Genomic DNA, 12,951 nt, shown 5'->3' on the forward strand with positions numbered 1-12,951 from the left:
TAGAGCTCTGCCTCTGAAATTATTTTTGTGGTGCTTTCCTGCACCATTTCCAATTTTCAAACTATTTTACACTACAACTGCATTCAACACTTGTGAGACTTGTTATATCAAGTGTTCTGCAAAAATAATCTTTTTAACCCATACCAGTACGTTTACTGTGTATACTTAAAGTAACGTATTATTTATCAACTGCAGTTAATTCAGCCCTGTAGATAAGCTAAAAAGTGCAAATTCAGTCTTCCGGCAAGTCACCTGTGCCACTTTCGGGTCATCTTTTTTTCCCAGCACTGTCTCACCCACACATAACAAACTAACTTAAGTTTTTAAGTTGAAGTGGACAACAGTAGATCCCCAGCTTCCCCAGTGATAAATTTGGAACCACGTCAGCAAAGGTCAGGAAGTTCAGTTGAAATTGGGTCTCTTGTGAACTTCGCAACTCCTGGCCCTCCAACAAGCAATAGATAAACTGGACCTGTGCTTTTATACCTCATCACTATTTGTATGTTCTCTCAGATACAATTTTCAGTTTTCAAAAAGACCTTGTGTGTGATATTTTTCTTTGTATATTAAATTCTGGGGTTTATGTGTATATGTATTAAAAAAAAGACATGCATGCTTTCCCTTTCCCTATATAACTATTCACTGGTTTAAGCTAATAATTTTTCCTAACACCGTGTTCCTCCTATCCCATCTAGTAAGACTATCCAGTATTTTTATAGTAACCCTTGAGCCAGTGAATGCTAAAACTTTAAGAATCTTTTTGTTTAATCAATACTTTGCATTCTTTGGCTTCAGATCTCATTATTACACAGAATTTGCATGATATCAAAATAAAATATCTCTTACGATACCTTGTTTCATGTTTAGGAAAAGTCCTGAAAACCTTAACAGTCACTCAGAGCTCAAGGAGAAAGAAAAGCAGGGGTTTTTCAGGGCAATAAAAAAGAAAAAGAAGAAATCTCAAACTGTAAGTATACAGTGTTTCTAACAGAAAATATGTTTATCGGTTTTTAATTGTATCATTTTAATATACTAGATTAGTACAGTACCTTTGTATTATTTACAACCATACCCACATGTATCTATTTGTTCTTTTATTTTGTCTCTTCGCTATATGAAAATCAAATTCTTTTACTGTTAAGGGTTTATTTAAGAGTGCCTTTTTCAAATATTTGTTCACCTACTAGTCCAGTGCATCTTTGTTTACATTCAGAGTCTTCGAGAGCCATTTTTGATGCAAGTTTAAAGCTGATGTTGTGGTAAATTCTTTTGCAGGATATGGTGATACCATTCCAAGAATAACAAATGCAGTATCATATGTCCCCAGAGCTTGAATAATTTTAGATACCCATTGGGAGGAGATCAAACAGTTATAAATGAAAATTCTTTCTAGTCTTTTTCATGGCAGTGTTTTGATAACAGCCTCCGTCTTCCTGCTGTACCCCATGGCTGGAATAAGGAAGATACATCTTAACCATTCTTAATGTTTCATGATTTTGGGGGGGAATGGATTGTGGCTTTTGCTATTTGGTATAAGCCTTTGGTGTCTTTTATATGTTTCTACATTTTCATCTAGTTTTGGGGGAGAGAGAAAGGTCTTTCTTTTATTGGAGAGCAGAGCAGTGTTGTGTTAACATTTCACGAAGTTTTATATCTCCCTAAGAACTGAAGTAACCTAAACATCTCGTCTCATCCTCAAATTACAGTCCTGGAAAAAGTAAATCATTTAAAATTTCATTTACATGAAGATGCAATGTTTCCGTAAGTGTAACTGCAGTTACAGTTTTGAAGGTACTCAGAATGGAGTAAATCACTCTCACTCCTAACAAGAGGGGGTAACTAAATCAAAATACCTACTGTCACAGAGTGAGGTGGCATGACTCTGGTGGGTGTTGGTGGAGTGCTGACCTATTGAAAATTGTGAGAGAGGAGTGATTTATCAGGCTCTTGTATGGAACATGTGCATATTAACTCCACTCAAAAATGCAGCTTGCCTTCCTTATGGGCAAGTTTTAGAGCAGTGGCACCTACCTTGCCTTCTGAACTTGTTCATCCTGATACCGGTATGCAGTTCAAATATGATCATCTGCATTACCCAACTAAACAAAACACCTAGATTGTAACTCTGGCATTACTTGATGTCAAAATGTCCATGAAAGGAAAGCACACCAAGGCCATTGGTTCCAGTGATACCTTAAAAAAGAAAAAATTAAAAAAAAAAGTTAAATTTTCACTGTTTTAGTCTGCTCTGATCCCAGCCATTCAGTTGGGATGGCAGGGAACACTTCAAAAGCCCAGCTGATACATGGTGTGTCAAACTGTTTCCAGATTAAACTGTGTGAAGGAAATACAGATTGGGTAGTGTTGCATCTCAAAATCCAGCACTTTCCAAAACATCTTAATCACAAGCACATTTATCTAAAGCTAAAGGGAATCACTAAAAACTATCACTAAAACTAAAGCCATCACACAAAACTGAAACTCTCACTGGTTATAGCGCAGGACAGATTTCTATATAATCCTTATTCCTGTTTTTGTTTAATCTGAAGAAGAGAGGGAGAGGGAGGGAGAGAGGTTTTGCATAAGGAAAAATTATGTTGGCCAGTTAGGGCTAGTATCTTACAGAAAGATGAATAAATTAGTGAAATAAGATAGTAATAAAATTCTTCCATCCTCAGCTAGAAACTTGCTGCCATCAACTTGATTTTTTGACCTAACAGAGACTGAAAAACCTCTTTTCGTTTCTGCTTGAAGCTGTTTAATGGGACAGTGTCTAGGGATAGACTGTATCCAGTGATGTGCGTAAAAGTTGCTGGTTCAGAAACTCTTCTTTGTTCTTCATGTGTTAGTTGAGGAACTCTACCTCACAAAAATTGGGGTGTTTGTTAGGATCTTCTATCACAAACAAAAATTACTACCTTAAGTTCAGCACCAAGTTTGACTTCAGTAGTAGCAGCACTGTAATATTGGCTTTTCATCTACATGGCTAATGTTTGCTATGAATTCATGTTAAAAATCCAACAGATAGCTTGTAACTACTGAAGATTTTTCTGAAGTTTGTAATTCTTAGACTCCTAGAAGTATGACATTTGACACGGCTTTCTGCAGCAAAAAATAAAGTAGATCTGAGAACTGTCAAAGTACTGAAAAGCACATCATAGCTAGCTAGAATTTATTTCTGATCTCCTTTGGCAAGTCTCATTTTGCTGGTGATTCTGAGAGTTGTAAAAGATACATGAAATTGGATTGAAGGCATCTTCTTAATAATGTAATTCTCAAAACCTCTAATAGCCCAGAACTGATCCCAAATCCTGACATTACCTCCTGCAGTAGTTTTTGTTAATCATTCTCCCTAGAGTTCTCCAGGTGCAGTTCCTCATGGGATAATTGTTACTTCCTCCTTTGGGAATTCTTTGCAATATTGTTTTTGCTGAGCTATTCTTATCCATTCTTCCCTTCATTTTGTTTGGAGTCTTTTAGTAACATAGCAAAAGATTCTGAGGACTGCTAGAGTCACTGTTTTTTCTGTTATCCTGTCATCTGCCACCAAACAATTTGATATCCATGAGGGTTGTGCTCAGTGTCAACAGGCACTATCTTCAGAGGAGCCTGCATTTTGCAGATTTTGGCACATGTTGTAAGATGTAAGTCTGAAGAGATTATCTGCTTTGAAAAAAATAGGTTATAGGTGAGTGTTTCTCCTAGAGATACTTTGATTCCTTTTTATTTTACTGAACTTGAAGCAGGAAATTCTTCCTAAGCGATCTATACTAATTAGTGACACTATTTCATTAACTTGGATGGAACCTAGAAGCTGAGAAAGCTGTTCAAAAGCCATTGCTGTTGGTAGGGCACCCACCAGTCCCTTTAGTCATATAATCATTATATTGCTATTATTGTTAGTGCTACTATTGTTATTTAGTTAGTAATTGTTTTATTTATATTTATTTATAATTATTTTATTATTTATATAAAAATAAGAGATGTCATACTGCTTTAGGTCATTATCATAAGTAAAAAATGATGGCCAGAATTAGAGAATTTGATCCAAAGCTTGGTAAAGTCAACAAGACCTATCAGCCATTTCCAAAAGGCTTTGAAATGCACTCTGCATTCCTAGGAAACATAGGTGTAAGAATAGGCGTACTGATCTCTTTTTACATGCTGTATATGCATTGAGTTCCTTGAATTTGTTCCATATGCTTTTTTCATTCAATCGCTATTGTATGTTCCCAAAGCAAATTATAGGATTGATACCATATATTGTCAGAATTTCCCAGAAAAAGAATTAATATAGTAAGGACAGATCTCTTGAATTGAAATACTATGCATTTAGGTTTTGTATCTTATATTGCAGACAGACTCAACCAACGGGGAGAATCCAAGCATCAAGAAATCCCTCTTTCCTCTTTTTAATGCAAAGAATAATTTAAAACATAGTTCTTCCTTGAAAAAGCTTCCTGTAGTCACTCTACCCATGGTATTAACTTTTAAGTACAGTAGCACTGTAAAATGCTCCAGTAAACTTGTTTTACTGACTACAGCAGCATGTGTTTTATTTTCATGGGATCACTTTCTCTTCATGCCAGTTAAGTATCTTGGGCCAGTTCAATAAATTCAAGTAAAATTGGCAGTTCTGTTGAACTAGATTGCACCTAATCTCTTATTTTTTTTCATATTTGATACACTGAAAATACAGAGTTCCAGAGACAATGAACCCTGGGACCAAGATTAAACGAGAAAATAGTTCTGAAATCGTGTATGTTTTAAATTAAACTGTCTTATTCTGTTTCAATCAGGAAAAAAAATAACCTGGCTTGGTTTACAGCTATATTGGAAATATACCATTTAATGCAAACAGCTCCTTTATGTATAAATTAAATACATCAAATATTAATGACAGATTATCTGAAAACTAAATTTTAGCTCATGCCTCTGCTGTATTTTTGGTTTTCCTGATTGTTCATGAGAAAAGATAGTTTGCATTAAAAAAGCTTACATTTCAGCTGTCCTTTTTTTGCCCAGAATTCTTGGTATGAGATCAGACTCTCCATGTAAGTTTTAAATTATCCTTCTGCCATAAATTTTGTTGGATTTGCAGCTTGAGTAGGGAGTTTCTCAATTTTTGCTCCAGTCTGGGCTGTTTGTGGAGGAGGGGAAAGATGCAAAAGAAAAAGGTCATGGTTTGTGATGGCAAAATCAGCCAGACATCAGTTTGGGGAGATTTTGGTCTGCTTCACTCAGGAACAAATTTATGGAACTGAGCCATGGTCTTAACTGCAGTATGGAATGCTTTTAAATGAAGATGAGGCTCAACTTTTTTTATTTTTTTTATTTTATTTTTGAAGCCTTGTTTAATTGCTCTCTCTTACAGCAAGTAACACTAACAGCATGTGAATGCTTTAAGGGCTAAGGGTATAGCAAATCTGCATGATTTCCACAGCCACTTGCTCTTACTATGGGGAAAACTATTGAAAGGTCAGTACAATTCCGCTGCAGTAATGGGCTTCACTTGTGTTCTGCAATTAACTGGGGGAAATGATTTACAGCTACACTTAAGAATATATTAGGAGACCAGTATTTAATATTTTGTTGCAGATGCCTAGCAGTGATGGTCAGGATCTCTTGGCATTACAGAAAGCCATTCATACTTCTAATCACCAGAGCAGCAGGCAGAAAGATTGGCATCCTGAGAAGATGACAGAAATCCAGCCTCATGTAAGTAGCATTCTCAATTCCCTGTATTTCAACATCACTGAGGTATCTTGACAGCTTTTTTTTCAGTGAATAGAAAAATTGTATTTGATGTTAATTCCCAACCTTCCTATTCCCCCTTCATTTAATATAAAAAATTGTGTGCCTGCAGTCCTGCATAATTCTTTGAAAATCTAGATATGAATGACAAGCAAAAGAAGAGAGACTAAATGTCCCTATGTCAGTCTTTGAGCCTTTCAAAATATTGATTATGTTTCTATATTACAGCCAAGCAACATTACAGGTTGTGTCTATGGTAGCTATGCAGTGCTGCAGAAAATCCCTCAAGTCAGCTCTGCAAACTATGGTGAAGGCTGCGGGCACACTGCTACTTGACACAGTGATACTGGATGGGGTCACCAGAGCATCGTGAGCATGTTACGGTGCAGCGGTGCCTCAGGTGGCACAAACTGTGATTTAAGCAGGCTGCGTTATTGGAGCATAGCAGTGCACTAAAGCAACTTTATTTTCTCCAGTTCAAAAACCAGCTTGGGGGGAATGGTTTGAGAGGGAGCTTCAGTGCCATGCTCTGTTGCCATTACAACATGGAAAACTGAAGAAGAGGGTTTATTGCAGCTGCAGTGTTTGGAGAAGCTACTTTTTCTGTGAGCTGTGGAATTTAATAAGGTTATTTTCATACCAGTTTGTATACCCATACTCAGGCTTCCCCAGACTCTTTTCAGTGACCCCATGCCTTCATTTTCCTTCAACCTGCTCACCATTAAAGCAGCTGTGAGTGACTAGAGCAGCTTATCACCCAGCTGCCAGCAAACAAAATATCCCACTGCTGAGTTCTGCCAGCCCTTATTTCAGTGCAGATGATTACTCAAGACTCTCTCTAACCTCTAACCGAGGTTTACAAATTTTTTAGGAACTTTGTATTTCTGATATCTGCGGCTTATAAAATGTGGCTGAGGTTCTAAAGTTAATAGCAGGAATAGTGACAGAGGGACAGGTAATGCAACTATGTCTCTGTTTTCATAGGAAACAAGGTTAAAATAATTGAAGGGAACAACATTTTTTTTCTGATGTAGACAAGGTTCCATCTTTTCAGGTAGCTAATAGGTTGAATCATAATGAGAAGAGATTTTCTCAGGTGTGTACTCATAGGTTGGAATGAAATATTCCAAATGAATACAAATTTAAGTGAAGAAGTCCTGTGAAGTTCAAGGTGTTCAGTTTAGGATATGACAGTTTTGCTATAGGAAGTATGATGTGATGGATAACAGGTGGTCAAGTGCTTTTCCCCGTGTCTTTCAGACCCAGCCACTAAAATCTCTTCGAAAGCTCTTACACCTCTCCACTTCAAATCATCCTGTCCCTGCTGAGCCTCGCTTCCAGCCCTTACCAAGTCAGCCAGCCAAAGCTGCGTTTTCTGAAGTGCGAATTCACCCCATGAGTCAAAGCTCCAGCAGTGGCAGCAGCAATGTGAGACAAGAGCCTCAGCCGAAAAGCAGGCCAACGCTGCAGATACCAAGTCAGCTGGAACCTACCTGGCACGTCTCCCCAGTAAACAGGGGCGCGAGTGATGGGCCTCCCTACTCAGATCAGCTGCCTTCTAAGAGCGGACAGAATGGGCACACGTATAACCGAACAAACCGATCGCGAATGCCAAATCTGAATGATTTAAAAGAGACAGCCTTGTAGTTGCACTCCAGAAAACAGGCTGGGTCAGGGGGAGATGAGCGTAGGGGAGTGGTGGTGGTTCTGGTGATGGTAAGACTGCATTTCAGCTTTATAAAGGTGTGCAATATGTACATGTGGAGCTATGCTGTTCGGCACCACAGTGAGAGTCAGGGATTATACAGTGAAACAAGTTGAATTCTGAATTACCAGTCATCAGAAATGTCACTGGATGCCAGGCAGAGTGTGCCGGTCAGGGAGAAAAATGCATTTGTGTTTTCTCTCACTTACATTCCAGCTTTAGTGCACATCTCTGTCTGAAAGCTGGGAGACTTCTGGTATGTATTGGCACTTATAAGGGTGAAAACATTCATGTCTAGACCTATGCCCTTACTACATTTTTTGCTGCCTAGTTAAAACAGTGGGGTTTATGTGATGAAAGTGTATCCCTATTAAGGGTTTAAAGTTAAACTGTATGTCTTAAATTTTGTTTTTTAAACTTCCATATTTGATAGGATTTGTAATATTTATTTATGATGACCTAATATCGTACTGTTATAATCATATCTTTTATGTTATAATGTAAAGTTATTTTGAGCTGTTTGAAACATTGTGAAGCAGTGCAACAGCTACAGTAGTTTCTATAAAAAACTAACAGTAACATTTATATATTGCATCAGGAGTATTTTATTCTATATATAAATATATATATAAATGGAAAATAACTGTCTGTTTTTTAAATATATTCATTTAAAAGAAAAGTATTGTTATGACACTATCTGCCATATTTTTATACATTTGTGATATAAAGTGCAGTATTATACTTCTAATAAAAGGAAGTTGAATGTGGATATACATGTGACTGTAACAGTATGAATCTTGCTCAGCTATGGGAGCCCGGTATTATAGGCATTACTGGTAACAAACAAAAGAAAATATTCGATTCCGAGCTTTATTATGGGCTATTTAGTTGAAAGTATTGGCCTCACGTAAGAGACTGCAGAACTGTACAATAATCTGAATGAGGTATGTTCTCCCCTGTGTCCTTAGCTTTCCTAGTAATATTAATGGGATTTCTGCACCAAGAGCACAGATCCCCAGTATCAAATTTTAGTGTTCTCTAAAGTGCCCCATGACTACAAGCTAAAGCAGGTGCTCTTCCACTTAACAGCAGGGGTGAAAACCAAAGAAACATAGCATGAGTTGCAAGTGAAATGCCAAACTTTGACACTTACGCATAGCATGGCACTGCAGATCATAGTATAAACTTTTACACATATGTGTATTTTACATCTTGTTTAGCAAACTGTTAACTAATAAGGTATACACTGTATTTAAATTTAAACTACTCTTGCACTTTTGTTATATTTCAGGATGTATTTAAAGCTACAAATCTGATATTTGGATACTGAGGAAGAAGCTTGCCATGCGACTTCGTTCCTCCTTGGGTCTTACTATCCAAATATTCCCGTACACAGTTCCGTTACCAGTCTCAGCAAAATACTAGATCTTGGGTTCCAGTCTCTTGTACAGAATTGTTAAAACTGCCTTTATGTGGGTGAATGTCAAGTGTATCAAATACACAACCTGATTCCTCTGTTGCTGCCAGTAGACTAAATCACAGGTGAGCCAGCAGGAGTCAACAGAGTATGCCAGTCTAAACTTTGTGCAATAAGAGGAGAGTCAGGCCTGTAGTGTCAGAACAATACAATCTTTCCTTTTCAAACACATGAGCTCAATTCTCTCATTACGCTGCAGCGTAGTTTGTTTTCTAATTGTCCTCATAAGGCACTTGTACTTGCCAGTATGTTGTCTTTTCCAAAGTAAATTCAGTGATTTAGCCATAGTAGTTAACAGAAGCAGCCAAGCAGCAAGAACTAAGTTCCTACTTGGACAGCAATGCAAATGGTACTCTCAAGTCATACCAAAGTTCTAACCATGGCAAATTTGGCACCACTGTTCTAAAAATCTTTGTCAGAAAATACATTATGAAAGGATCTTACACTAGGTCTGTCCAGGGCTAAAACTCAGTCTACCAAATTTGAAATATTGCAGAATAAGAATTCTTTCTTTGTCAGTTGCCTGCAAGAAATGTGCATGTGATTTTCTATAGATATGTAATATATTCTATTCTCTCTATATATGATATATACTGTGGTGATATATCATATATATAGCATATATAAATGCACTAGACATGAAAGCGTATTCCATTTTTTATAAGTTCAGTGGGCATCCAGGAAACAACACTGTGGTGTAGTCATCACCACCAGAGTTTAGCAGCATATTATAGCAATCTTATTTGGATTCACCAGTTGGTCACAGCTAGGTTAGTCCTGTTAGTCCTGCTTTGAAATGGGCTGATGCCACTGAAATCCTCACAGAAGCACTGTCTGAGAGTGGGGCTCTAAGCAGCATGGTTTGAATGTCTCTGAGGGAGTGTTTCGACTAGATTCTTCTGTACTTTATGGATATGTATCCTTTTTGCCTCTGCAAGACTTTTTTTAGCTTGCTGGTAAGAGCTTCATGCTGGGGATGATGATACTGGGCTGTATGTGGCTGTTCTGATTTCTAGCAAAGAAAAATGTTTCCAAAGGTTGTTTTTCTTTTCTCAGTACCCATTAAGTTAAATGAGGGTAATCTCTGACTGTACATATAGCTGTTTAAAGTAGTTAGCAAAACTTCAAGGGTGACCCAAGGAATGTTCAAGTATTTGGTGGCCCATATTTACAGAAAATTGTTCTATTTCATACTGCATTTTCTTCACAAATTCAGCAAACCATGGTAGATTTCAGTTGAGTACTAAATTGTATTGAATGTGTGTAGTATTTTCTTCCTTCTGTTGGAAAGAAGGTCCAGCGGCTCAGCCAGCTGGCACTGGGATAAATGGTATATTTTTAACCTGGTCTACCTTCCCAATATTTAGAATATTGCTAATGTAATTTTGCCAACGCATCCAAAAGCGTCTTACTATAGTGACTGAGATTTGCTGGCTCAATAAAGGGGAAGAGAATTACAGAACAAACTATTTTGTAAATGTGAGCTTTCCTCTTCACTGGTCTGTGAGTCTTGTGCTACATGTTGTATAGATCTACTTAGTATAAAGTATCTTAGTTAAACTGGATTTTATTTTTTGGCAATCTGTTTTGCCTTATGGCATCATTAATGATGTGAATAGAAAAGAAACCAAGTTTCAGAAATGAATTCCAGTCATTTTGCAGAACTCAAGCTGCCTAAACTCGTCTATATGTTTTTGCTATAGCTCTTGAGCTCTTTTAATTGAAAAGAAGCACCTTAAGCTTATCTTAACTGAAATTGTATATGTGTTTAAGCTGTCCTTTTAAACTGCCGTGTAAATGTATTAAACTAGAACAACTTTTTTTTTTCAGCAGACCTGACCACAGAGAACAATCTCTTAGAGCTGTTTAATTAACACTTTTTGCTCCATTTATTGCGGTCCAAGATTCACTGCTCCTCTGAGAGGCTGCCAGCATGGAGCACTGGGCAGAGTTCTCAACAGGAAGTCAGTGATCCCAGATTCAGTCTCTTCTTCCTAAAATATTCCCCATCCCACATGGGTTGGGACTGATACTGCCTTTGATTTCTCATACCTAGTCAGACACGCCTGACTGTGTGGGTCCCAACACCACTCTATTTACAGATACTCACTCTTTTAGATCAACATTAAAGCAGGCCTGAGACTTCCAAACATATGAGACACCCTCAGGTCATCCTTTCCTTGACACCCTTCTCTCTGCTATACCAACTTGTTTCTAGGAGCTAAGCTGGAGATGTTCGTCAAGAAGCAGTGTCCTGTGATAGGTTTTTAGCCATTCTTTGTCATTGCAGTTAGGTCTCTTAACAGATTAATCTTACCAGTGTAAAAAGCTACATACCAACCTTTCCTTTTTTCTTCAAAAGCCACTGTGGCTAATGGCTGAGTAGACTCCTATGTTCACCCAGAAGCAGCTATGTATTCATAACAATTCAGTGCTGTAGTCCTCCCTTATAAGAACACAGATTATACAGCCCTGAGAGCACAGCTGTGGGCAAAACCCAGCCACTTTTGAGGGAAGCCATGCTTTACAAGTATTTGGGGGTTTTATTCAAGTTTCATTTTTTTTGTTGTCTTATAATGACTTGGTAGTGAGACATGCTTCAAAAATACCTGCCTGTAATTCATTCTGTATGTGTTGAACACTGTCAGAGTCGAGCTGGGAGAATATCTGAATCCCAGTCACACAAAGAGTATGAAAAGGATAGCCATATATTAATATACCGCAAATTGGGGTTGGCAATGAATGTTTATTTTTCCCATTCCAGCTAGGATACATAATACATCAATTAATGAGGTTATATCATAACCCATGCATTGGGGCTGTTGTTCACATAAGTAGGCCCACCATTAGAAATAGGAGTGTCACAGAAGGTGATTGGAAAGGGGATGTGCCCTATTTAACCACTTCTAAATGACCTTCAAATCAAGACCACTATTTCAGAACAGGTGCCTTTCCCTAGCAGGTCTTTCTAATGGTATCATAATATTAACCATTCATTAACTGGGTTTGCAGTGAATGAGGAGAAAAGCCATTTAACTTCTGGCCTTTGTTAAAAAGGGAGCAATTTGATAAACCTTTTTAATATAACACAACTTAGAAGTTCTAGATGTTGGCTCCTTTTCAAAGGGTCAAACAGCAGCAGTGCATCAATGCTCAGGCTCATCTGGCATACGAAGGCTTGTGCACATCACTTGGTTCAGATGTTGTACTGAAACTGAAGATTTCTTTCCTGCAGTCACAAAGCAAATTTCATGTAAATTAAGCAAAGTAAATATTATAGGAAATCCTCTTTAAACTGGAAGAGAAAAACTGTAGTAGGTCATCTGTTCTCTGTGGGCTATCTTAACAGGTGCTGCATGAGACAGCATGATAAATCTGAAGGATTAGGTCTGAATTTTACTTGCTCCAAGTTCTGCTTGAGCGCTTATTTGTTATCTTCTGTACAGCCAGTTGTTTGGTGCAAAAGCTGGCTTTTGACAAACTAAGAGGAAGATGCATGAGAAGTGTGAGAGGACCAGCCCTGCTATGTTTGGATGCTTTCATTCTACTAAACCAGATTGCTTCTTGAGCTCTTTTAACTCAAAATATGCAGCTGGGCAAAAATGGATCTTAAGACATGGCCCAAGAGTCTGAACAGAGAATTTGTGACTTAGGGTAAGAGTGACTCTATGCATCTCTTGTCTTCTCTGCAAGTCAATCTACCTCCTCTCTCTTGCAGAATGTGGTCAAGGTTTGGTTGTTTGTTTGAAGCTTACTATTGATTCCCAATTTTAAAGAGACATATAAAAATATTCTTCCTCTAGGTACTGTTAGCAACCAAGTAGTAAAAACTTGATAGGCCTTCTGGTATTCTGAAACCTCCAAGCCATCTGAGCTCTCCCTCTAGAATCCCAATGCCATCCTTTGCACTGCTTTGCAAGTCTTCCCTTGCCCTTCCCCTTGTGGTTCTCAAATATAGCAGTTGCCTTGTTCTTTGTTGTCTCTCTAGTGCAGATTATCAGGGAGTTAGAGGCCT

At 37.8% G+C, this 12,951-nt stretch overlaps 1 protein-coding gene across 2 annotated transcripts in view; it reads left to right on the plus strand.

Annotated features, from left to right (window-relative positions):
* The window catches only part of CDKL5 (cyclin dependent kinase like 5), a 133,486-nt gene extending 125,254 nt beyond the window's left edge, over positions 1-8,232 (plus strand). The window contains exons 15-18 of one of the 2 annotated variants that reach the window (XM_062603733.1): positions 868-967; positions 4,358-4,480; positions 5,599-5,718; positions 7,015-8,232. In XM_062603733.1, the coding sequence (XP_062459717.1) occupies positions 868-967; positions 4,358-4,480; positions 5,599-5,718; positions 7,015-7,401 (730 nt within the window). In that variant the 3' untranslated portion in view covers positions 7,402-8,232. The remainder of the gene's footprint in view (positions 1-867; positions 968-4,357; positions 4,481-5,598; positions 5,719-7,014) is intronic. The other variant, XM_062603734.1, reaches the window with a different exon arrangement.
* Positions 8,233-12,951: the final 4,719 nt, after the last annotated feature.

The sequence above is a fragment of the Pezoporus occidentalis genome, unplaced genomic scaffold, assembly GCF_034315485.1.
Source record: "Pezoporus occidentalis ecotype Australia unplaced genomic scaffold, CSIRO_AGI_Poc_V1 ctg81, whole genome shotgun sequence".
Classification (NCBI taxonomy): Eukaryota; Metazoa; Chordata; class Aves; order Psittaciformes; family Psittacidae; genus Pezoporus; species Pezoporus occidentalis.